The sequence below is a fragment of the Piliocolobus tephrosceles genome, chromosome 3 (assembly GCF_002776525.5).
Source record: "Piliocolobus tephrosceles isolate RC106 chromosome 3, ASM277652v3, whole genome shotgun sequence".
Lineage (NCBI taxonomy): Eukaryota > Metazoa > Chordata > Mammalia > Primates > Cercopithecidae > Piliocolobus > Piliocolobus tephrosceles.
The window spans coordinates 47,558,511-47,584,980 of record NC_045436.1 but is presented as its reverse complement, the minus strand read 5'-3'; the positions used below and the strand labels follow the sequence as shown (position 1 = coordinate 47,584,980).

General features: G+C 36.4%; 1 protein-coding gene across 6 annotated transcripts in view; it reads right to left on the bottom strand.

Moving 5' to 3' along the window:
* INPP4B (inositol polyphosphate-4-phosphatase type II B) overlaps nt 1-26,470 on the bottom strand; it is an 840,917-nt gene that overhangs the window by 22,691 nt on the left and 791,756 nt on the right. For 2 of the 6 annotated variants that reach the window (XM_023225979.1, XM_023225980.1), the window contains exon 26: nt 11,009-11,066. The exons of the other annotated variants lie outside the window; for them this stretch is intronic. In XM_023225979.1, the coding sequence (XP_023081747.1) occupies nt 11,021-11,066 (46 nt within the window). In that variant the 3' untranslated portion in view covers nt 11,009-11,020. The remainder of the gene's footprint in view (nt 1-11,008; nt 11,067-26,470) is intronic. 6 annotated transcript variants of the gene reach the window in all.

The window sequence follows — 26,470 nt, the reverse complement described above, 5'->3', positions numbered from 1 at the left end:
AATCAAAACCACAATGAGATACCATCTCACACCAGTTAGAATGGCAATCATTAAAAAATCAGGAAACAATAGGTGTTGGAGAGGATGTGGAGAAATAGGAACACTTTTACACTGTTGGTGGGATTGTAAACTAGTTCAACCACTATGGAAAACAGTATGGCGATTCCTCAAGGATCTAGAACTAGATGTACCATATGACCCAGCCATCCCACTACTGGGTATATACCCAAAGGATTATAAATTATGCTACTACAAAGACACATGCACACGTATGTTTATTGCGGCACTATTCACAATAGCAAAGACTTGGAATCAACCCAAATGTCCATCAGTGACAGACTGGATTAAGAAAATGTGGCACATATACACCATGGAATACTATGCAGCCATAAAAAAGGATGAGTTTGCGTCCTTTGTAGGGACATGGATGCAGCTGGAAACCATCATTCTTAGCAAACTATCACAAGAAGAGAAAACCAAACACCGCATGTTCTCACTCATAGGTGGGAACTGAACAATGAGCTCACTTGGACTCGGGAAGGGGAACATCACACACTGGGGCCTATCATGGGGAGGGGGGAGGGATTGCATTGGGGAGTTATACCTGATATAAATGATGAATTGATGGGTGCTGACGAGTTGATGGGTGCAGCACACCAACATGGCACATGTATACATATGTAACCTGCACGTTATGCACATGTACCCTAGAACTTAAAGTATAATAAAAAAAAAAAATAAATAAAAAATAAAAAAAAAAAAGAAGTCCATCTAGTTTCCAGATGTCTACTTCCTCTTGTTTTTCTAATATTGAACATTTTCTTTTTTAAAATTGGTACTGTCCCACTGTAAGTTACAGCGACTTGGCTGTACATGTTTATTAATCTCTTTCCATTTTTTACCTTTACCTCTCAGCCCATCTAGGAATAGGGAATAAAACTCCATGAAATATTTCCCCAAATATGTGTAATTAAATAAGCTTGGAAACGCTGGGTTAGAAAACTCTAATGGAATTTCTAATTTGCTTATTTAGTCAAGAGATATTAAGCACCTGCATTGTGCTAGGCTTTACATAACCTGGATATAAAAATAAAGGAGATGAATGTCCTACTTTCATGAAACTTATATTCTGGTAAAAAGGGCAGACCACAAACAAACAAATATATGTTTTATTTTAGGTAATAAGCCCGAGGAAAAATAAGAGAGTAAAGGGCTTGAAAGCAGTGAGGGGTGAGGGCTTTTTTTCAATAAATGTATCAGGGAAAGCCTTTTTTGAGGGGGTGAGCAAAAGAAGGAGCATTTTCAATACTTGCTTCACCCTGCAGCTTTTTTTTTTTTTTATTGGTAATACAAAATGTGTGAACCAATATTCTACAAAACAAATTTTGAGAAGGGCCAAGCTACTCTGCTCCTCTACCTTTCCAAATCTGGGCTCTAGTAATAACACTTCTTATCATATAATAGCTATTTATGTCAACTTAAACTTTTATTGTAAGCTAAGGAACGAGTTTGGCAAGATGACCTGGAATGCCAATTTAATTTTAGAAACAATCTTTGTTAAGCATATACAATGTTTTAGACCTTTGTTAAAACTAAACTCAACTACAATCGAAGGCAGTGATGACAGCACCAGAACTAAGTGCTGGCCCAGAGGAGAAAGGAATTAGCTTGGCCTTGGGGATTCATGGGCGTCTCCATGGGTTCTTGTGAAAGCTAAATTGGTGCCTAAAAGACGTATGAATGTAGTAGAGTTGAAGGAGGCAGGTAATCCACGCAGGAGAAGGAAAGAACAGCATGAACAAAGGTATTAGGAAACATTAAAGGACATATGCAGAGGATTGTGAATAATCCAAACTGAATGGACACTAGAGTGAAAAGAAAGAAGAGGGAATAAGGTAGGAAAAGCTGATGGATCCTGAAATGGCAGAGGCCCCGAAATTCTAGGTAATTTTAAAATTACTCTGTATGTAGTGGGGAGAGAGATGATCATTTTTGAACTTTAGGAAACTACTCTTTGATGGGAATGTGGAAAGTAGATTGGAAGATAAAGGACTAGAGAAAAGGGAATTAAGTGACTACTGCAGTGGTCCCGGTGAAAAGTCATAAAGGTCTGGAGTAAAGCAAGAGGAGGAAATGAACAAAAGACCATGTATTAAAGATGGGAGTGAGTGAATTAGCATCTTAGAGAGGTCACTTACAAGGATTATAGACAGAGGTAGCAATTAAAAACTCCAAGAATGAGGAGACAGTATTTTATCTCATATACATTTTTTTTTCCTTTCTTTTCTCTCTCTCTCTCTTTTTTTTTTTTTATAACTACACTGAAACAGATAATCAGGCTGGGTCTACCAGAGCCATCATTTCTGACACTTGCAACGATTCTCTGCAATAATGCTTGAAATGACTGTGTTGTCTGCCAAGAAGATGGCTATCAGGGAGAGCACAAAATATCACTTGGAGTCAACAGTGGTAATTTCCTCAGAGTTAACTTTTTTGATAAAAACAAAGAGTGTTTCAGTAGTTTTATTCTAGTAGAGCCAAGAGAATTCTAAGGGCACCACAGTTTTTTTTCTATCCATTTGGTTTGTGCTTTGTTGCACATCAGTCAGAAATGACATTTTGTATCGACTATTCTGTTCAATTGTATAAGACACAAAGACACAGAGCTTGGAAAAAGGGTATTTTTTTCCTGACGTTTTAGTTTAGGCTTCTGCTAAATTGCTTAAAGCTTTTCTTCAACTCAGACTGTTAAAGTTAGAAGGCACCCTTAGAGATCACCTGGTTCAACCCCTTCGTTCTTCAGATGAGAAAGCAGAGGCCTCCAGAGAAGGACCAAGATCTCATTAGTAGTCCTTGGGGTATAGAGTAGAGATTATGTGCAGAACAATTAGATTAATGATACTCTTTAGCTCCCACAAAATAAAGCAGAATCTCTCCTCTCATGTCCCATCTGGAACAGAGAGGAAAGAGTTGGTTTCTTACTTTTCAGGTTTTATATATTATGAGACATTCCTGTGAAGAAATACTCCCAGGGATTGTAAGGGAGCAGAGGCAGAGATAGCATAGATATGAAACAAGATCTCTCTATTCCCCAGCAATCCCCATGGTATTTTCATTTCTTTTCCTAGATAATTATAGTATGAAATTATCCTTTCTGAACCTGCCACTGTGGCTGCTATTGCACCAACTTATAAGCCACTAAGAATTCCAGGATACAGAAGAAAGGAAATTAACACTCATTCAAAAGCATCAAGTAAATTCATAAAAAGTCAATCTTAAAAGTTACTATGTATTAAACACTGACTATTTCACAAATGCTGATCACTTCACCCCAGTGGTCACCTTTAGCTTTCATACCACTCCTGTGAGGTAGGTACAAAGATCCATTCTGCAAATTGGAAAACTCAGAGGTATTAGGTACTATGTCCAAACTCTCACTGGTAATATGAGGTAGAGATAGAATTTGAATCCAGTTCCTTCTGACACCTAAGTCTGTGCTCTTAACTGTGCTATACTTTTTTTCTACATTCTCCATTGCACGAGAAACTCTGTAGATTATAGTACTTGCACACATGGCCTTACAGAATATGTAGGACAGCTCAACACTCAGAATAATTAGAGAGTAATAGGTAGTATTCTCTGTAAATGAAATACATGTTCTGAACCTAAAGAGTTATCAGAGTGGGCTTAGGCTTAGGGTGACTTGTGATAGCCCCAGTTTATACCTATTGTCCCAGCAGGATTTACATGGAAGGATGGAAGAAGGGCATCTGGTGAAAGACGACAGCATTAAAAAAGAGAGAAAAAGAAATAAAGAGAGGCAAGCATTTGTGGTGTTTGTTATGTGTGTGTTACATGTTTGCTGCATGAGTTGGCAGGGGCAGGTATTTATGTGAACTAAGGGTGAAAGATATATGGGGGAGAGAAACAGAGAGGTGTGGTCTTATAAAGGGATGAGCAGATGAGATGGGTAACCAGTAGAGGCAAAAGGACCTTGAGAGCTGGCAAAGAAAAGCCACTGCAAGATCATAGGATTATACATGATATACTTGGATTTAAAATATTAGCGTGAAAATACTGTGCATGGTAGATTGAAGCAGAGCAGTTGGAAGCAGAAAAGCCAGTGAGATTATTGCAAAGAATATTGAAATAATCAAGATGTGAGCCAAATAAAACAGGATCAGGGTGGCAGAGAGAACATATCAATACCAAAGGACACATCGAGGGGGAAGAAATGGCAGAATGTTGTGCAACAGACTAGTAATTAAGACTTACATAATTGTTTACAATTACATTCTCAACAACTTTGAGATGCTATCACCATGGGCAGTGAAAGAATAAAAGGAGCTGGTTTACTGCACTCATGAAGTTTTGGAAGTACCAGCAAACCAAAATTATAGCACATGTTACCAGAAAGTTGTTTATAGTAATTTAAAAAAACGTAATGGAAGAATGCTACCATCATATAGCACAGAAAACATAGACAATCTGACCTGTTATATGTATTTTAGTTTCAGCAAAACATCATGTCATAATATATGAATTATGCTAACTCAGATTTTGTTGGTTTTGTTCTATGTAAATTTGTACATTTGTTTGGGCTTATAGTTGCATGAAAACTACAGACATAGGAAGTTTATGTCTGGTTTTATGTTTGTATATCTATAGGAAACATGATAATTTATGCCTGAAGGAAGTTATGTGATAATTACTTTTTCTTAAAGCGGTCTATTCATAACTTGAGTTGAGAAATAGAAATCTAATACAAATAAGGTTGTTTTTTATACTACTGGCTTTGACAAGATAGTAGCTATCTGTGATCTATGACTGTATAGGTTAAGTGGACTGGTGGTTTAGAAATAAAACTGTAAAGGGATAGGAAGAAAATAGATTAGAAAAGCAACAACAGTAAGTAGTTGTGACTGCATCAAGAAGTGTATGTTGTGTATGTCAAATTCTGAAGGATGAAAAAAGAATGAAGAAATATAAGACATAAAACTAACCATATAATCGACGACTGGTACTCAAGACTTGGTACAAATGTGAGTTTTGTCAGTATGTGGTGGGCACTAAATATATTTCTTTCCAGAAAGATGAATATATGAATAAGCAGAAATTCATTTTGTGACAAAATTAATAAATGGTAATTTGTAAGATATATTGAAATACAAAGTACCAAGAAATATGAAAGGCAATTCAGACACCATAACTCATTACTCAAAATCACAAAACAATCAGCTAAAGCCCTATGTTCATATTCACATAAAATACCACTGATACTGGAAGCTGATTTTATGACTTTTCATCAGGTGATGAATTACTGTCGTTAGACTCCTGCATCACATGGCTCAAATAGTTTTATTTTTCAATTCATTTTTTCTAAATACAAGCAAATAATTCACTGAAAACTGCTGCCAAAAAGTTGGCTAGGGGATAGGGAAGAATTGACTTAGTACAAATGAGATTCCAAACTGAATCTAATAGGTATCTAAAACTTGCTTATGTAGAAATCTGTAGCTAAAATTTACCAGGTTTCTTATCCTTTTGTTTTAGGGGATTGTAACCAAAAGGATGCCATTCTGGTGAAAGAAGAATTAGCTGTCTCTCTCATTACTTTAACATTTTTCTAATAAGAAGTATTTCAATGAAATGAATAATTAAAAACAAAAAATAATTAGCTAGTGAATTCTTATAATTCTACAAATATCAGGTTTTTAGAGATTTTCAGAAGATAGCACTGTACATGGCACATAGCGATTCTATATATATTATGGGATTCTCAACTCCATGGTATACAGGCTCACAGTGTAGTGCTTATTTACTGAGGACTCAGACAATCCTAGGTCTGAATCGTGCTTATTCTCTTCCTACCTGTGTTATTTAGACGAGCTATACTTTGGTTAATATTTAAAATAGGGATAATATAATCATTAGATTAATGTGAAAGTTAAATTTTTATACACACAAAAAATCATGAACAGCATCTTTAGCATGCCTAGCATATGTTAAATACCATCATTTCTTGGTATCTACAGTGTGGTGGATTGGCTCCAGGATGGATCACCACGGACAACAAAATCTGGAGATGTTCATGTCCCTTACAGCTGGCCCTCTATGTCCACAGATACAACCAACCACCCATCGTCTGAGGAGGATCCCATAGATTTAATTATATACAGATAATTATTAAAGATATTATCTGCAGAATAAATTATTAACATGCATAATGATTTCTAAAGAGAAATGTTGTTGCTCTTTTATTATTAAACTATTTATTCCCTAGGAATTATTTAAAATTTCTCTAGAATTTGCTACCTGATTGAGTATAATACATGTTCTTTTGTGTTGAGATATGCAAACTAGAGAAATTGCATATTTGTATAAGTAAAACAAATATATAGGTTTCTCTCTTCTCCTTCTACTCCTCCACAAACAAGCATATATTTATAAAATAACATTAATCCTCAAAAAGATACTACAGCCAAGAATATATCGAATACTTTCATTAAACATTGTTTTGAACATAATGGCATTACTTTACTGGCTAACATTAATAGTGCTTAAATTGCCTAGTTTTCTAAGACAGGCTTTCCTATATAGTATTCTATGAGTATTGTTATAGAATAATAGATGCTGGGTTAACAACAGCATCTATTATGGTAGATTATTTATGGTAGAGTTTTCCTAAGACTTTAATATATAAATGAGACTTCTGGGAGCTAGCACCATGCTATTTCTTGGACTTGGATAGTGGTTTCACAGGTTTTTGCTTTACAATTATGTTTTTGAAATGTACATCTATTTTTTATTCATTTTACCATAAATACACAAAAAAATGTCTTATGTATGTTGTGATAGTCTATAGCAAAATAGATTATAATTTTCTCTTGGCGCACATATTTAACATCTGTGTTGCTCTACAAGGGTTTTAAAAGACGTTTAAAGCCACCAACTCATTAGAAAGTAAACCATTTACCTAAATTGATATGCACATACCAAGATCGTGATGGCTCACAAGCTAGGTAGAAAATTAATTCAGATATCATTTTGTTTTGATTTGTAACCTAAATAAATGTTTCCATTTTCTTTTCACTTGGTAAAGGATGAAATCTAGGGTTCTCCTAAAAATCTGTGGGTCCAGAACCTATCATTACAAGAAAGCAATGTGGATTCTTTTTATAATTACAAGCAAAGGTAATAACACTGTTCTCATCTCAGTTTTCTTTGATGGTTTTACTTTGCAAAAAGTATAAAATGACACATTAGACTGAAATAAAATGTTCTGACTTCCTTAAAACCAACAGGTCTTTTTTGATCAAGAATAGACTATTTTTATCAGACTACCATTATATTTAAATACCTTTCAACTATTTTACAAAAAGACCTCACAAATTGTCCAAATATTTATACCTTTAATAACTTTAAATACTAAATGTCTTATAAATTAGATAATGAAAATTAAAAAGGTTGGATATAGAATAAATGATTAACATGCATAATGATTTCTAAAGAGATATGCTATTGCTCTTTTTATTAAACTAGCTTATTTATTCCCTAAGAATTACTTAAAATTTGCCCCCAAATTGCTACCTGAATACTGAAGTATAACCCATATTCTTCTGTGTTCATATAAACCATTTTTTTTATTCTTTAGATTTCTAAAAAACATGACATCAATTTTGCTGTGCTAAATAAGTATTGTATATTACACTTTCGGAAACACTTAAAGACATAAAACATTTCCAACAGACAAGACATGCACAAATAACTGATTTCCCCCAGATTTTTCTATAAATTATATAGTCATTTTAGAGCTTTTTAACAAGAACTCTGTTGATGAGATTTAAGCACAGTTATTGGGGAAAAAAGGCTCCTTTTAAGGAAAAGTATTAAAAATGATGGGATTTGGCAAATGGGAACCATACTTATGCAAAGGACACATTGGGGAAGTGGGTTCTGGGCTTGGTGCTCTCACTGACTAGTGGTGTGTACTTAAACTTGACTTACTAAAATGTTATTTGGGAGAATTGGCCTAGGTACTCTCTGTAAGCCTAAAGTCTATTCTACTTCAGCAATTCTATATTTGCTTGTCAAATTCTACCTCTTAATTTCTAACTAACTCTTCATTCATCATGTACCAGGCACTGTACTAGATGCTGGAAAGATAGAAAGTTCCAGGCTTCAGGGCTCAAAGACTAAGGGGGGAAATGATACCCAAATCAATACCCAAATCAATACCAAGACATCAATCTCATGATGCATGTCTGTACAGTGACATTCAAGCATAGACAAAGGAACAATGAACCATCACAGAAGAGGTATTGTCTGGAAGAGACTTCACAGAGATGTGGGAGTTTATTAGACAGAGAAGGGGAAAGGGCATGGCCAACAGGGACCACATGTGAAAAAGACAGTGAGCGCAAGGACCTGGAGGGTTTCCCGGGAGGACAAAAAATTGTGGAGAAGGGAAAGGAGAGGGAGATGGTTAGAACCGTGTGACAGGCCACTGAACTGTTCTTAAGCAGCTGGTGCACAGATTAGATGTGTATTTTGAAATAGAAATTTGGAAAGCTAACACAAAGGCTTCCAGAAGGCAATCAGGGAAGTGAATCTGAAGAGAGATGGTGGTGAGGCTGGATCTACCAAAAACATTTAAGTGGATGACAGCATTGTATCATTAACAGAAAGGAAACATGTATTTTATAAACACTGGTGATATTGATGCCAGTGTCATTGTTTTGCTGGGAAAAACTGTCATCCTGACTTATGTTCTAGTTCCCAAGGATGGCTACTACATTTCCACATATAGAAAAGTTAAAATTGTACCTGTAGTCATGGCCCACGTTCTCAGAAAATACTGTAGATATGCTGGAGTGTTTCACTCAAAATTAACCTGAATCTCCCAATTTTTGTCCAAGAAACCATGAACGATAACCTAGACTTAGAAAATTGTGGGAGGGTAGTAAGGTGCTAATTGCTAACCTCTACCAGAGAGCAAGAATATTACAACAAGCACCCTAATTCAGGTCTTCCTTGATTTCTTGGGCTGATTTTTATTGGTAACATAGACTACAGTGACCATTCTCTAATCCACTTGAGGCCTAATCTGTTCCCACTTGAATATATTCTTCTTGCTCACAATATATAACTTAGTGTTTTAGAATAAAATAGGACAGCTAAAGGAATGAGTTTGTTTTCTTAAAAGCCCAAATGGTTTTAGGCAATTCTTAGGACACTGGGGAGATCTACTCTGTTTCTTATTTTATAATTCTAATCAACCCTCACCTTCATGTATTTTCTTTGGATAACACTGCTGTTTTATACATTAACTTGGAAACTTCTGAAGGAAATATTTGTATACAGGTCATTTAAAAAATTATGTGATCATGCTATATGCTGCTCTGTCAACCTCTATTAAGTATAAAGTAAAATAAAACCTGGCTGGCTGCCCCATGCTCAATGCAACAATATGCCCAACCACAACACCCTATATTTTTCTTCTTTTTTTACCTGTTTCTGAAGAAGTGAGTGATGTTAGCATCTGGAAACACCACTACTGTATCTGAACACTTTTATATGCATGTATGAGATAATCACTGCTGCAAGTTCAAGTTCATTACAGCTTCATTTCAAGTTCCACCTGGGAATTAAACTTAAATTGAGACTGAAATGGGTTTTGTTATCCTTATTGTGCTGCTTAGAAAAAGATGCTTCGTGGTGACAGGGAGAATGATGGTCATTGGCGCTGAAAACAGCATTTCAGATAGTTCACCACACACACACACACACACACACACACACACACAAAGTAATAATAATATAAAAGTGAGATAATCCCAAAGATAGTCCAGAGGGTCCTATTTTTTTTATTGTGAACTGACTTAATTGTGGGTATCTGATTGACTGGACTGTGGATCTACAACACTTATTTTAATATTTTCCAATCAATTGCTAAGACTAGTGCTGTGATTATAGAAGACTGGATAGTCACAGAAGATTCCTATATCATGCTTAAATACATCCACTGACAGCTAATGGCATTGTTGGGCATTGAGTATTTGGGAGATGGAGATAACAACACATGTAAGGGGCAGTTAATCTTTATTATGTACTGTCTGTAAGAGCAGAATAGATCAAGGTCTCGATATCTGTGTTAACTTATTCAAAATGATATGTTCCACTCAGCTTGTGTGGCTGCTTTAAAATCAGTCAATTTCAACTATAATCACTCACTAAAGATTGCCTACTAAGAGATAAGAGTGGCTAGGTATGTACATGTGTATATGTGTGTGTGTGTATGTTAGACTCCACTTACTAGTTTGAAACTTCAAGATTCTTGATGTTAACTCACTATTTTAATCATTTTTGGGGGACCTACTTTGTGCATTTATAATTCCAAAGTAATACTAACTATGGAACTAACTGATTGGCATGGAGAAAATAACCAAGAATACCCTTTTCAACAGTGGGGTACATTAAGGTTTGATGGTTAAATAAGCCACTGTTAATACTGATAATCACTGATTTCTAAAAAGCACCACCTAAAAAGAGATGAAACACTGCACTCATTCTTGTCATTTATAGTGATTCACATAGATAATTTTCATTAAATTCTTAAAAATACTACAAAAATGAAATTAAGCTGATGTTTGAGTTAACTCAAAGGACTTTGATAGCTATGTCATATCCTAGCTCATCAGGATAAGTAATCATAAAAGTGGTCAAAACTTAAGTGTTTTAAGTAGCATTTGTTCAACATTGTATAATCTTATTTTTCTAAATGTTTCTTTTTCTACAGAAAATTGTTTTCATGGAATATTAAAAGGATCCTTTAACACAGCAATCCCCAAACTTTTTGGCACCAGGAACTGGTTTCATGGAAGACCATTTTTCCACTGACCTGGGGTGGGGGTGATGGTTTAGGGATGATCCAAGTGTATTACATTTATTGTGTACTTTATTTCTATTATTACATTGTAATATATAATAAAATAATTATACAACTCACCATAATGTAGAATCAGTGGCAGCCCTGAGCTTGTTTTCCTGCAACTAGATGGTCACATCTGGGGGTGATGGGAGACAGTGACAGATCATCAGGCATTAGATTTTCATAAGGAGCACACAGTCTAGATCCCTTGCATGTGCAGTTCATAATAGGGTTTGAAATCCTATGAGAATCTAATGTCTGTGCTGATCTGATGGGAGGCAGAGCTCAGATGGTGGCTGTAAATACAGATGAAGCTTTGCTGGCTCACCCACCACTCACCTCCTGTGCAATCTGGTTCTTAACAAGCCACAGACCTGATACCAGGGGGTTGGGAACCCCTGCTTTAACCAAACCAAGACAGCAAAAACAAAAGAAATTAGTATTTAAATAGGCTGAGTCTGAAATATTTTATGTGAGAGAGGCTTGAACTCTCTAAACATTGCTACCTTAAATAAATGTGACTTTAAAAGGAATTCAAGTTATAGAAGATAAAATATTCAGTTGTCTCCCTTTTCTGAAAGTTAAACCTTCAGGGAAACCTTTGATTAGGGAATTAGGCACACTGGTTTATGCAACAGAGGCTATATAAATATAAGAAGGTGTTGTGGTACCTGGAAACACTTAATCTCACTAACGAACTAAGTGATAGGAACGTGAAGAAAGTCAACCTCAAGGACTTTTGATTCCCAGAACAGAGTAAGATTCAGGCCCCAGAAAGAAGCTACTTCTCAGATGTTTTGGTTGGTAACAAAGTGCCAAAAATATCTGGAAGCAGCTAAGCCTAAAAACGCACACATATTTTACAAGGAAATGAACAGCCTCAAGTGCTAAAATGGAAAAATCTAAATCTGCAAAGTGTTGGTAACATTAATACTTGATGTCCATGGTGATAATAGGGTACATTCATTAACTTGGAGGTCTACTGTCCTCTAGTTGCCTTTGGGAATCTGAACAACACTGGTGACAAGAGTAAATTAAGGAGACACTAACTTTGAGCTGCATTTTACAACTCAAATATACCTTGTCTCTTGTCATGGTTGCTTGGGAACTCTGAAGGCTCTGAGCAGAGAGTTTTGACCCTTCATCTGTGATCCACACATGGTTGAGAGGTCATTTGTGCTAAATGCTAAGGAGACACATTTTCTTTTAAATTTTAGAGTATGGTACTGTTTGTGATTACAGAGTACTCATATTCCAGAAAGACAGGCATCATTGAAGTAATTACATTGGGAAAAGATGGGAACATATAAATATCTCATCATACAAATCAAAAATTAGGAAACACAGTATAGCACATTTCACATGATCTTTTGTAACAATACATATTCCATTTTAATAGGATGTTAAAAATCACTCATAAGCCTTTCCTTTCTGCAGTATTTTATCTGTTTATTTCACTCTAAAGTTACAGAAACCTAACCTATAATCAAGTTCTTTATTGGCTGCCTCTTAACATAGTTTTTGTTATTCTTCCTCCTCAGTATTGGTTAGTGATGGAATGTGAGAAAAAAGCAAACCTAGGGGTGTGCCCAAGATGGCCAAATAGGAACAGCTCCAGGTTCCAGCTCCCAGCGTGAGTGACACAGAAGACGGGTGATTTCTGCATTTTCAACTGAGGTACCAGGTTCATCTCACTGGGGAGTGCCAGACAATCGGTGCTGGTCAGCTGGTGCAGCCCGATCAGCGAGAGCTGAAGCAGGACAAGGCATCGCCTCACCTGGGAAGCACAAGGGTGAAGGGAATCCCTTTTCCTAGCCAAAGGAAACTGAGACACACAACACCTGGAAAATCGGGTAACTCCCACCCTAATACTGCGCTTTACCAAGGGTCTTAGCAAACGGCACACCAGGAGATTATATCCCACACCTGGCCCGGAGGGTCCCACACCCACGGAGCCTCCCTCATTGCTAGCACAGCAGTCTGAGATTTAACTGCGAGGCTGCAGGGAGGCTAGGGGAGGGGCACCCACCATTGCTGAGGCTTAAGTAGGTAAACAAAGCCGCCAGGAAGCTCGAACTGGGTGGAGCCCACTGCAGCTCAAGGAGGCCTGCCTGCCTCTGTAGACTCCTCCTCTGGGGACACGGCATAGCTAAACAAAAAGCAGCAGAAACCTCGGTAAAGGTAAATGCCCCTGTCTGATAGCTTTGAAGAGAGAAGTGGATCTCCCAGCATGGAGGTTGAGATCTGAGAATGGACAGACTACCTGCTCAAGTGGGTCCCTAACCCCTGAGTAGCCTAACTGGGAGACATCCCCCACTACGTGCAGACCTACACCTCACACCTCACACGGCGGGGTACACCCCTGAGACGAAGCTTCCAGAGCAAGAATCAGACAGCAACACTTGCTGTTCAGCAATATTCTATCTTCTGCAGCCTCCGCTGCAGATACTCAGGCAAACAGGGTCTGGAGTGAACCTCAAGCAAACCCCAACAGACCTACAGCTGAGGGTCCTGTTAGAAGGAAAACTAATAAACAGAAAGGACACCCACACCAAAACCCCATCAGTACATCACCATCATCAAATACCAAAGGCAGATAAAACCACAAAGATGGGGAAGAAGCAGTGCAGAAAAGCTGGAAATTCAAAAAATCAGAGCGCATCACCCCCTCCAAAGGAATGCAGCTCATCACCAGCAATGGAACAAAGCTGGATGGAAAACGACTTTGAGGAGTTGAGAGAAGAAGGCTTCAGTCGATCAAACTTCTCAGAACTAAAGGAGAACTACGTAACCAGCGCAAAGAAACTAAAAACCTTGAAAAAAGAATGGATGAATGGATAACCAGAATAATCAATGCAGAGACGTTAAAAGAACTGATAGAGATGAAAACCATAACACGAGAACTATGTGACAAATGCACAAGCTTCAGTAACCGACTCGATCAACTGGAAGAAAGAGTATCAGTGATTGAAGATCAAATGGATGAAATGAAGTGAGAAGAGAAGTGTGGAGAAAAAAGAGTAAAAAGAAATGAGCAAAGCCTCCAAGAAGTATGGGATTACGTGAAAAGACCAAATCTACGTCTGATTGGTGTGCTTGATGGGGAAAATGAAACCAAGCTGGAAAACACTCTGCAAGATATCATCCAGGAGAACTTCCCCAACCTAGTAAGGCAGGCCAACATTCAAATTCAGGAAATACAGAGAACGCCACAAAGATACTCCTCGAGAAGAGCAACTCCAAGACACATAATTGTCAGATTCACCAAAGTTGAAATAAAGGAAAAAATGTTAAGGGCAACCAGAGAGAAAGGTTGGGTTACATACAAAGGGAAGCCCATCAGACTAACAGCAGATCCCTCGGCAGAAACTCTCCAAGCCAGAAGAGAGTGGGGGCCAATATTCAACATTCTTAAAGAAAAGAATTTTCAACCTAGAATTTCATATTCAGCCAAACTAAGTTTCATAAGTGAAGGAGAAATAAAAACCTGTACAGAGAAGCAAATGCTTAGAGATTTTGTCACCACCAGGCCTGCCCTACAAGAGATCCTGAAAGAAGCACTAAACATGGAAAGGAACAACAGGTACCAGCCATTGCAAAAACATGTCAAAATGTGAAGTCCATCGATGCTAGGAAGAAACTGCACCAACTAACGAGCAAAATAACCAGCTAATATCATAATGACAGGATCAAGTTCACACATAACAATATTAACCTTAAATGTAAATGGACTAAATGGTCCAATTAAAAGACACAGACTGACAAATTGTATAAAGAGTCAAGACCCATCAGTTTTCTGTATTCAGGAGACCCATCTCACATGCAGAGACACGTATAGGCTCAAAATAAAGGGATGGAGGAAGATCTACCAAGCAAATGGGGGAAAAAAAAAAGGATTGCAATCCTAGTCTCTGATAAAACAGACTTTAAGCCATCAAAGATCAAAAGAGACAAAGAAGGCCATTACATAATGGTAAAGGGATCAATTCATCAGGGAGAGCTAACTATCCTAAATATATATGCAATCAATATAGGAGCACCCAGATTCATAAAGCAAGTCTTTAGAGACTTACAAAGAGACTTAGACTCCCATACAATAATAATGGGAGACTTTAACACCCCAGTGTCAACATTAGACAGATCAACGAGACAGAAAGTTAACATGGATATCCAGGAATTGAACTCAACTTTGCACCAAGCGGACCTAATAGACATCTACAGAACTCTCCACCCCAAATCAACAGAATATACATTCTTCTCAGCACCACAACACACTTATTCCAAAATTGACCACATAGTTGGAAGTAAAGCACTCCTCAGCAAATGTAAAAGAACAGAAATTATAACAAACTGTCTCTCAGACCACAGTGCAATCAAACTAGAACTCAGGACTGAGAAACTCAATCAAAACCACTCAACTACATGGAAACTGAACAACTTGCTCCTGAATGACTACTGGGTACATAACGAAATGAAGGCAGAAATAAAGATGTTCTTTGAAAGCAATGAGAACACAGATACAACATACCAGAGTCTTTGGGACACATTTAAAGCAGTGTGTAGAGGGAAATTTATAGCACTAAATGCCCACAAGAGAAAGCAGGAAAGATCCAAAATTGACACTCTAACATCACAATTAAAAGAACCCGAGAAGCAAGAGCAAACACATTCAAAAGCTAGCAGCACGCAAGAAATAACTAAGATCAGAGCAGAACTGAAGGAGATAGAGACACAAAAAACCCTCTAAAAAATCAATGAATCCAGGAGTTGTTTTTTTGAAAAGATCAACAAAATTGATAGACCTCTAGCAAGACTAATAAAGAAGAAAAGAGAGAAGAATCAAATAGACACAATAAAAAATGATAAAGGGGATATCACCACCGACCCCACAGAAATACAAACTACCATCAGAGAATACTATAAACACCTCTATGCAAATAAACTAGAAAACCTAGAAGAAATGGATAATTTCCTGGACACTTACACACTTCCAAGACTAAACCAGGAAGAAGTTGAATCCCTGAACAGACCAATAGCAGGCTCTGAGATTGCGGCAATAATTAATAGCCTACCAACCAAAAACAGTGCAGGACCAGACAGATTCACAGCCGAATTCTACCAGAGGTACAAGGAGGAGTTGGTACCATTCCTTCTGAAACTATTCCAATCAATAGACAAAGAGGGAATCCTCCCTAACTCATTTTATGAGGCCAACATCATCCTGATACCAAAGCCTGACAGAGACACAACAAAAAAAGAGAATTTTAGACCAATCTCCCTGATGAACATTGATGCAAAAATCCTCAATAAAATACTGGCAAACCGAATCCAGCAGCACATCAAAAAGCTTATCCACCAGGATCAAGTGGGCTTCATCCCTGGATGCAAGGCTGGTTCAACATACACAAATCAATAAGTGTAATCCAACATATAAACAGGACCAAAGACAAAAACCACATGTTTATTTCAATAGATGCAGAAAAGACCTTCTACGAAATTCAACAGCCCTTCATGCCAAAAACTCTCAATAAATTCAGTATTGATGGAATGTATCTCAAAATAATAAGAGCTATTTATGACAAACCCACAGCCAATATCATACTGAATGGGCAAAAACTGGAAGCATTCCCTTTGAAAACTGGCACAAGACAGAGATGCCCTCTCTCACCACTCCTATTCAACATAGTGTTGGAAGTTCTGGCTAGGGCAATCAGGCAAGAGAAAGAAATCAAGGGTATTCAGTTAGGAAAAGAAGAAGTCAAATTGTCCCTGTTTGCAGATGACATGATTGTATATTTAGAAAACCCTATTGTCTCAGCCCAAAGTCTCCTTAAGCTGATAAGTAACTTCAGCAAAGTCTCAGGATACAAAATCAATGTGCAAAAATCACAAGCATTCTTATACACCAGTAACAGACAAACAGAGAGCCAAATCATGAATGAACTCCCATTCACAATAGCTTCAAAGAGAATAGAATACCTAGGAATCCAACTTACAAGGGATGTAAAGGAACTCTTCAAGGAGAACTACAAACCACTGCTCAGTGAAATGAAACAGGACACAAACAAATGGAAGAACCTGCCATGCTCATGGATAGGAAGAATCAATATTGTGAAAATGGCCATACTGCCCAAGGTAATTTATAGATTCAATGCCATCCCCATTAAGCGACCAATGACTTTCTTCACAGAATTGGAAAAAACTGCTTTAAAGTTCATATGGAACCAAAAAAGACCCCTCATTGCCAAAACAATCCTAAGCCAAAAGAACAAAGCTGGAGGCTTCACGCTACCTGACTTCAAACTATAGTACAAGGCTACAGTAACCAAAACAGCATGGTACTGGTACCAAAACAGAGATATAGACAAATGGGACAGATCAGAGCCCTCAGAAATAATACCACACATCTACAGCCATCTGATCTTTGACAAACTTGAGAAAAACAAGAAGTGGGGAAAGGATTCCCTGTTTAATAAATAATGCTGGGAAAATTGGCTAGCCATAAGTAGAAAGCTGAAACTGGATCCTTTCCTTATTCCTTATTTGAAAATTAATTCAAGATGGATTATAGAGTTAAATGTTAGACCTAATACCATAAAAACCCTAGAAGAAAACCTAGGTAATACCATTCAGGACATAGGCATGGGCAAGGACTTCATGTCTAAAACACCAAAAGCAATGGCAACAAAAGCCAAAATTGACAAATGGGATCTAATTAAACTAAAGAGCTTCTGCACAGCAAAAGAAACTACCAGCAGAGTGAACAGGCAACCTACAGATTGGGAGAAAATTTTTGCAATCTACTCATCTGACAAAGGGCTAATATCCAGAACCTATAAAGAACTCAATCAAATTTACAAGAAAAAAACGAACGACCCCATCAAAAAGTGGGCAAAGGATATGAACAGACACTTCTCAAAAGAAGACATTCATACAGCCAGCAGACACATGAAAAAATGTTCATCATCACTGGCCATCAGAGAAATGCAAATCAAAACCACAATGAGATACCATCTCACACCAGTTAGAATGGCAATCATTAAAAAGTCAGGAAACAACAGGTGCTGGAGAGGATGTGGAGAAATAGGAACACTTTTACACTGTTGGTGGGACTGTAAGCTAGTTCAACCATTGTGGAAAACAGTGTGGCGATTCCTCAAGGATCTAGAACTAGAAATACCATTCGACCCAGCCATCCCATTACTGGGAATATACCCAAAGGATTATAAGTCATGCTGCTATAAAGACACATGCACACGTATGTTTATTGCAGCACTATTCACAATAGCAAAGACTTGGAATCAACCCAAATGTCCATCAGTGACAGACTGGATTAAGAAAATGTGGCACATATACACCATGGAATAACAAGCAGCCATAAAAACAGATGACTTTGTGTCCTTTGCAGGAACATGGATGCAGCTGGAAACCATCATTCTCAGCAAAATATCACAAGAACAGAAAACCAAATACCACATGTTCTCGCCCATAGATGAGAATTGGACAATGAGATCACTTTGACACAGGAAGGGAAGCATCACACACTGGATCCTATTGTGGGGAGGGGGTAGGTGGGAGGGATAGCATTAGGAGATACACCTAATGTAAATGGCGAGTTAATGGGTGCAGCACACCAACATGGCACATGAATACATATGTAACAAATCTGCACATTGTGCACATGTAACCCTAGAACTTAAAATAAAAAAAAAGTAAAAAAAAAAAAAAAAAGAATAAAGAATAAAACAAACCTTCATTCAAGCAAGTAGCTGAATTTATCTATTTCTACTTATGATTCAAAAAAGATAAAGCCCAAGTGGCTATTTTAAAACGTAGTTTGACATATACACTCCCAGTGTTGGACTTGAAATTAAGAGGTCAGCTGGTATTGGTATGAACATTAACAAAGACCTATAGGCTAAACAAGAAATAGTTTAGCCTTTTTTAAATTTGCCTGTGTATAAAGATTATGGATAATCTCACATATTCACAGGCAAACGATGAAGGCACAAAATCCAGGGCTGGTAATATTCTATTTCCTTGAACTATTCATGCTAAAATTATATCAAACTTTGCTTTTTTGCTCCTTAAAACTTTCCACATGTCCACTACCGCTTTGTGTATTGCCCATTCTGCTTATTGAATATTTCTAGAATCTACAGTGCCCACAATTTAGCAAAAATTTTATATCTACATCTCTATATCTACTATTCCTTAAGATCCAACTCAAACGCTCCAGGCAAAGAAAGCATCATAGGGTGTCAGCTTCCTCCTGTGAGCATGTATTACACTTTCTGGATTCAAGCAGATGGCATTCACAGCATGCAGCCCTGTATTTTCTCCATTTTGCATTTCTTTCCTACCCTACTAGACTGGAGTTAGTTTAGGGCAAAGAACATATTTTATCTACCTAATGTGCCATATACTAAAGAATCATATATAAAAATACCATACAAGTCAAGGTCCTCTAAGGGAACTAAGTGCCATTCTAACAAACAGTATCCTCTATTTGGGCCACGCATATCCTAGTTACTCCATAAATAAATGGACTATATCTTAGTAAATTTCAGGAGCTTATGATCACAATATTTAAATTGAGGATAATCATTATTTGATATTTTATACTGATTTGACATTTTCATCAGATCATATTATTAAGAAGCCTTGAAACTGAGGACTAATTCTGGTTTCTTGGACTCACTCAAATAAAAACAACCCCTCATTTTCAAAAATGGTTTTAAAATCCATAGCACAACATTCCATATTACTATGCCATTATTTCTCAGATTGTGCTTGATTTTTTCTTTTTCCCCGAAAGCAACTTTGAGGAAGCAATTCCAGGTCCACTCTGTTGTCTATTTCAAAAGCATACAGTAGCACAAGAGACCACACACTCTCCAGTTCAGTATTACATTGAAGGCACTGCAGAATTCATATACCACTCTTATATACCATTCAACACTTATGAATGAAATACTCAGAAATGGGAAGGGTTCAAGACTTTTAAAAACAAAATAGGAAACTAAAAATTCTACTTTTCAGAAGGAATATTTTAAATGTCACTGCCAATTTTAATCCAATATTAAAAATCTATTGTGGATTCTTGGACAAAAATCAACTTATCTGTTGTAAGATGTCTAGTTCTAATACAGTTTTCCTATTTCTAGGAAGAAAGGATTGAGATTGGGTTGAGCAGCGATGGTGTTTACAACAATTGAGAGGTGGACACAACTAAAATTGAAACTAATGGGAAAGATTATGTTTTTGTTTCACAGATTTCTCACCCAAATATAGTCTTGTCTGCCGCCGTCTGATAAACTATAAAGCAGAAAAGTGCAGGCAGGTTAGAAATCACCTAAAAACCAAACCAATGTGTTTGTGGATGGAGATAAGGGCTTATAAACCTGGATGCTTAGTCACTTTTCTAGTTTTTCTTAAGGTCATTACTTTGTCAGAGAACATAACTTGATAAAGTAATCGACTTTTAATATTTATTGTCAATACATCCCAATCATAGGCCTCTAGCAAAACATGGTGACATTTCTAGAGTAAGCAGTAACTTTTTAAAAATAAGAATCATCATTGTCTCCTGTGGGTGGAGGGTGCTGTTTCTTAACTTATCTATCCAGTAATAACACCAGCTTAAAGTTCACTTTCTCCCTGTAGCCCCTGACAGTGCCCCATACTTTTCTTACTCCTCCTACTTGCTTAATTGTTCCCTTATTTCTGTTTCCAAAAGCAGAAATTCTGTTTCCATTAAGTAGTTTGTACTTAATACCCTAAAATACTTAATTTATCATTATGTATCTGTATGTGATTCTCTTTCAGATTTTGAGGTTTTTCATGAGAAGGAACACAACGTACTCATATACGCATCTTCAATGCAAAGCATTGTGCTTGGTAAATAATATGCACTCAAAAATTGCTTACTTATTTGATATAAGAGAGTGTCCAGAACCATATACTCTTTATGGTATATGGATTCTGGCATAGTGGAATAATAACGCAGAATAAAATAACATATTTTTGGAAGAAGCAACGCATAGTCAACTAAATCAACCAAGGTCAGCCTATATAGGCTCTAAAGCATTTTGGGGCAGTAGGTAGACCCTTGAGACATGGCTACATTATACCAATGCCATAACATATAGCTAGTTCAGGGGACTGATTTGCCAGTTTACTTTCCAATTCTGTACTCTGGGTGGATCTTCTTGAAGACAAGCTGGTTCTGGGTAACTGCAAATATTTAGTGGTATTCTGTTCCCTTTGACAGCATTGTGCTACTTAGTCAGTGGGAAACTCAAGTTAATTTGAACAAAGTTAAATTGCCTACCTCATCAATTTTCAAACTTAGTCAAGATTTTGTGGTCTGGCTTAACTCAAGAATTAACCACAAATTAGTTATAGAATGGCTGCTTGCTATATACACGTGACTGATTTTTGGTTTTGCTCCTTTCATGATTTTTCAATGCAGGAATCTCACCCTGCTCAAAGAAACTGCCCCATGGGATTTCTACTTTAAAAATTTATTTACTTATTTATATAAGTGTTTGGTTGCAGAGCCCGAAATCATTTATTAATTAGCTATCATTGGGTATAAGTATATCCTACCAAAAAACTCAGTCCCATTTCTTAAAGCACAGGAAATATATAATGCTCATTTAGGCCACCGTACTTACTTGATGGCTAGAGCCAATTAGAATAAAAATGTATTCATTTATATTTCATTGTACAATATCAAGTACCCTAGAACAACTGAGGAAAAACCTTGCTAGATGACAATATATACCACAAAGGACTACAGTTTTAAATTTATTACATAGTGAGACAAAGTTCCTTTAAAAAGGTGATGCATTTTATGGATCCAGGAATAAAGAGATGAATGTAATTTATCAGCTGAGGCTCTTGGAAGTTAGGACTCAGAGTAAAAGGGCCTGGTTCCACCACATCTTAGCTGTAAGGCCTTTTGCATGTCGTTTAACCCCTCTGTGGCTGTTTCTTTAAGACTTAATCCATAGATTAAAAATCCATAGAATTAATCCACGAGTTAGAAGATTTAATTCACAGATAACACCCTGCCTGTCTGGAGTCCATACCATCTACCCTGGCCAAGGGGCCCCAGCCATTAGAATTAGAGCAATTAATATCTGTAAAGTAGTTAGAAAAGTGCTTGCTACTTAGTAAGCACTATACAACTGGAAGGGAAAAGGGAAAACAGGCAGACCTTTGTCTTATTTTACTCTGTGTTCTTCATATTAAATTTAGAACATGGTAATTATCTTGCTCATAATTACTTATAAAGAGTATTAAAATGCAGACTGCATTGAGAAATGATGGCAATATCTTTCAGGAAGAGCAGGAGTTGGACCGACTTTCACATCTTAAAGGGATTTTTAAAATTAAGCAGAACACAGAAACCATATTCCAGTATTTGACAGACTGACCTAAGGAAGGTGATGGTTGATCCAGGCAGGTGAATGGATCAATAATCGCAAGTTATGGGGTAACAGATTTCAGCTTAACAAGAAGATAAGTTTTATAAATCACATAGCTGTCCAAAAATGGAATGGGTTGATACCCAAAGTGACAAACTCCCTGCTATTGTGCATGTGCAAGTAAAGGTTAGCTGACAATCTGTCAGGGATGTTGTAAAAAGAATCCCTGCCTTACTTGGCAGGGTCACTAGGTAATCTCTAAGGTCCTTTCCAAATGCTGCAGTCTTAAAATACCAGTAGCAAAAAAAGGTATGAGTACGTAGAAATGGAAGGAGTTTGAAAATTGGCTTTTAAGAGAATAACAATTAATATATAAATAAACATTTTATTCTGTTACCAAAAACTTGTGATGTTTCACTACCCCATGAAAATAAAAAGCAAAGTATATAGTCTGACATATTTGGGAAAAGTTAATTTATACCTATTCTTTTCTCAATTTGTCTTGTTTTAATGAGATACACAAATGTTGGAATTTTAAAATTAATATTAAATTTAGTGGCTGAAAAGATAGCATAAGAATACACATATATCTCAGGAGTCACAACAATTGGGTCATTTGAATGAAAATGAGGTTTATAAATATTATCAAATTAGATTTAAGCATAAAGAGCATTTAAATAATTTTTATATATTTTATGTACTAAATACAATGAATAGCATAATATATTAAAATATAAAATGTTATATATAAATGTATATATGTACATATATACATACACACCTCTCTCTCTCTCTCTCTCTATATATATATATATATATATATATATATCTGTATATCTATATCTATATCTATATATATATATATCTGCAACTTTGGTCTCCAAAGCAAGTAAAAGTAATATGAAAAGATTCATTCCAATTTACTTTTCAATTTCAGTTATTTTATTTGGATCACAAGTCTTGCAAGTATGCTAAATTCATTTTGTCAAACAAAAGTGATTATCTGAAATAGCTTTAGTTAGACTATTTCCTCAAACACAGAGATCTAACCTTGCTCTAGTAATTCTGTATAAATTATCACTGTTGCTCAAAGAAGCATATCTCCTTGCAGTGGAATCAGTTCAGGTGCATAAAGGGAACATCCTATGGCATCCAGTCTGTCTATTCTTGCCTGCCATCACACTATTACACCATCACGCCATCATCACAGCACCACACCATCACACCATCATACCAGGGAGAATCACAGAGCTTTCACATTAGATTCAAAGTGCAGAGTCTTCAATTGAAAAACCTACCAGAAAACTCAACTGAAGGACTAGTATAGAGTTAAGAACAATATCCAGATTAAAAAATAATTATTTTATTAGGCTGGGCGTGGTGGATCATGCCTGTAATCCCAGCACTTTGGGAGGCCGAGGCGGACAGATCACCTGAGCTCAAGAGATCAAGACCATCCTGGCCAACATGGTGAAACCTCATCTCTCCTAAAAATACAAAAATTAGCTGAGCGTGGTGGTGCGTAGCTATAGTCCCAGCTACTCGGGAGGCTGAGGCAGGAGAATTGCTTGAACCTGGGAGGAGGAGGTTGTAGTGAGTTGAGATTGCGCCACTGCACTCCAGCCTGGGTGACACAGCAAGACTCCATCCCCTACCACCAAAAAAGTAAAATAAAACAAACAAACAAAACTTTATTAGATGAATACACTCCTTAACATAAGATACTGAGAAATTTTGGATCAGAAGGTATCTGGTTTGCCTTTCAACAGTGATCCAACAGAAACACATATCTATAGACCTCAGGTACATATTCTGAGAGAAACGGGGAAATACGTTAACTACACTTTTGTAGGCACTTCAGTATAATTTTTGTCTAACGTTGAAATACTGAACCTTTAATTTAGATTTATTGGTGCCAATGGGGACATAAAGCTTTACAAGGATAAAGATGCAAAAGCCTTCTTTTATATGTAAGAATGCTGATTCAACATTTATTTTTTTCAAGGATGTGGCAAAAATATCAGATTGCCGAGCATTTTCCTTAGAGGAGAAGTCAATATCTATGAGGAGTGCTGACTACTTACCTTGTAGCTACTTTCTTTCTTAACTGCTGGTGGAAATAGTCCAGATGATCTGCCTGAACAGAAAGCTTACCTTTGTAGGGAAGAGAATGCCCTGCCTGTCTGAAGACGCATACTATCTACCCTGCCCAGGAGCCCAAGCCATGAGAATTAGAGAGGGAAGTTCGCACATGCTTTTACCTCGTCAGACTCTAATTGAATTAAAAAGCTTCTTTTTCTCTTCTAGTCCTCCACACACACAAGTCCAGATTCTTCCAAGACTCTTTTAGTTTGTTTTTTCCTTGATTGCAATAAATTAAATTGAAAATTTGCTTCCTTTTCAAACTCCAGAAGAAAATATGTTCAGAAACATATTGACAAAACATGCTAATACCATTTTAACATTTAGTTGGAGATAAGGATATTCAAAGGGCAACTACTAAATTTAAAATTGAGCTCAAAATTTAAAAAATATACACATACAAATTTATTTTCCTTAGTACTAGTGTGCTGACATCCTAAAATCCCTAAGGCTTTTTAAAAAATGGGATATTTTTCATCTTCTTTTCATCTTAGCACTAGTGCCAAGGTTATTAATATACTTTTGTTATTCAGGGGATGTGGGCAAAGATAGCAAAATACACATATACATATTTATGATAAAACTAAATAAAGCATACTGCAAAGAAACGTGACTTTCTTTTACCTTGCCATAAATAGAAATGCAACAGAGTTTCCACTTTCCATTATGGTCTGAAATCATAACCTCTGTGATGAAATTTTAATTTATAAACTAACTTTAAGGATTGCATAATGGAAGGTTATAACTGACTACATGAATATCAAATATATAATTTTCTGAAAATAGACTTATTTCAACCCCAAATGCCCCATGATTTAGAATTAATTTCTAATTATGTACAATGTCTATGTACTATAATAACTCAACCTTCAAGACTAAATCCTTGCTACAACACTGTAGCAAGGATTTGTAAGGCAAAGTTACATGTAATCACATAATCTATTTTCTTCTGAAACATCACATCTTTTATTATTCAGTGTATTAAAAATCAGCTGGATTCTCTGTTCAGAAACCACACAATGCATTAGCAGCTTTTAATTTATTAACATACACAGGAAAATTGTATGTATGTAGTCAAACCACAGAGGAAAAAAAAGATGAAACTCATCAAATGCTTGTTGGAGTGTGGGCTTCCACAGTCCGTCAACCACGTGTTTCTCATATGGTCAAGCTGAATCCATGGTAAGTCTACGCAGTGGTCTCTGTTGCCATTTAACTTTATGACCAAGTAATACTTAAAAATATGTACCTTGCACATATGCATATGAGATTTTTGTTATATGAAAGGTTTTTTTTTTTTTTTTTTTTTTTTTTAATAGCGACTACAGATACTAGGAGTTTCCAATAAATCTATTTCAAGAGCAGCTGCTATAAAATTGGTTCATTCTTGTGAAGTGGAAGGTATTTTCCTCTTTATTTTCTGGCAAAAATAATATATCTTGACAGCTCTAACAGGTCTTTTTCTCACTTTTGTTCTAGTCTATTTTCCTCAATAGAAAAAATCTTGATCACAAAATCAAATTAAACTATTGGTGTTATAAAATTCTGTGAATTTATGTTATAAAATTAAATTGTGAAACAAAACTGAACAAAAGATGACATCTATTGTATTTCTATTTTCAAAAACAAAAGAACAGTCAAGGTGGTTTGAAAACTCTAAAGCATATAATAAATATAATGGCATTATTTTCTCAAATAGTTGAAAAAACAGACACCATTTTTAAAACACATAAATTCAGATGTGAGAAAACAGATATTTTGCAGTTTGAAAAAATTTAGCATTTTCAGCTTATATTGAAGGTTGCTAAGAGTAAATTTAGGAAGAGTCTTTAGTATAGGATATAGTGAATAGTTTACGTGATTTTATTGTTATTTAAGTATTTACACCCTGCCTTATTCCAAAAAGAATTTAAGGCAGTTTACCTGAATACATCGAATTCAGTAAGATATCAGGAATAAAAAG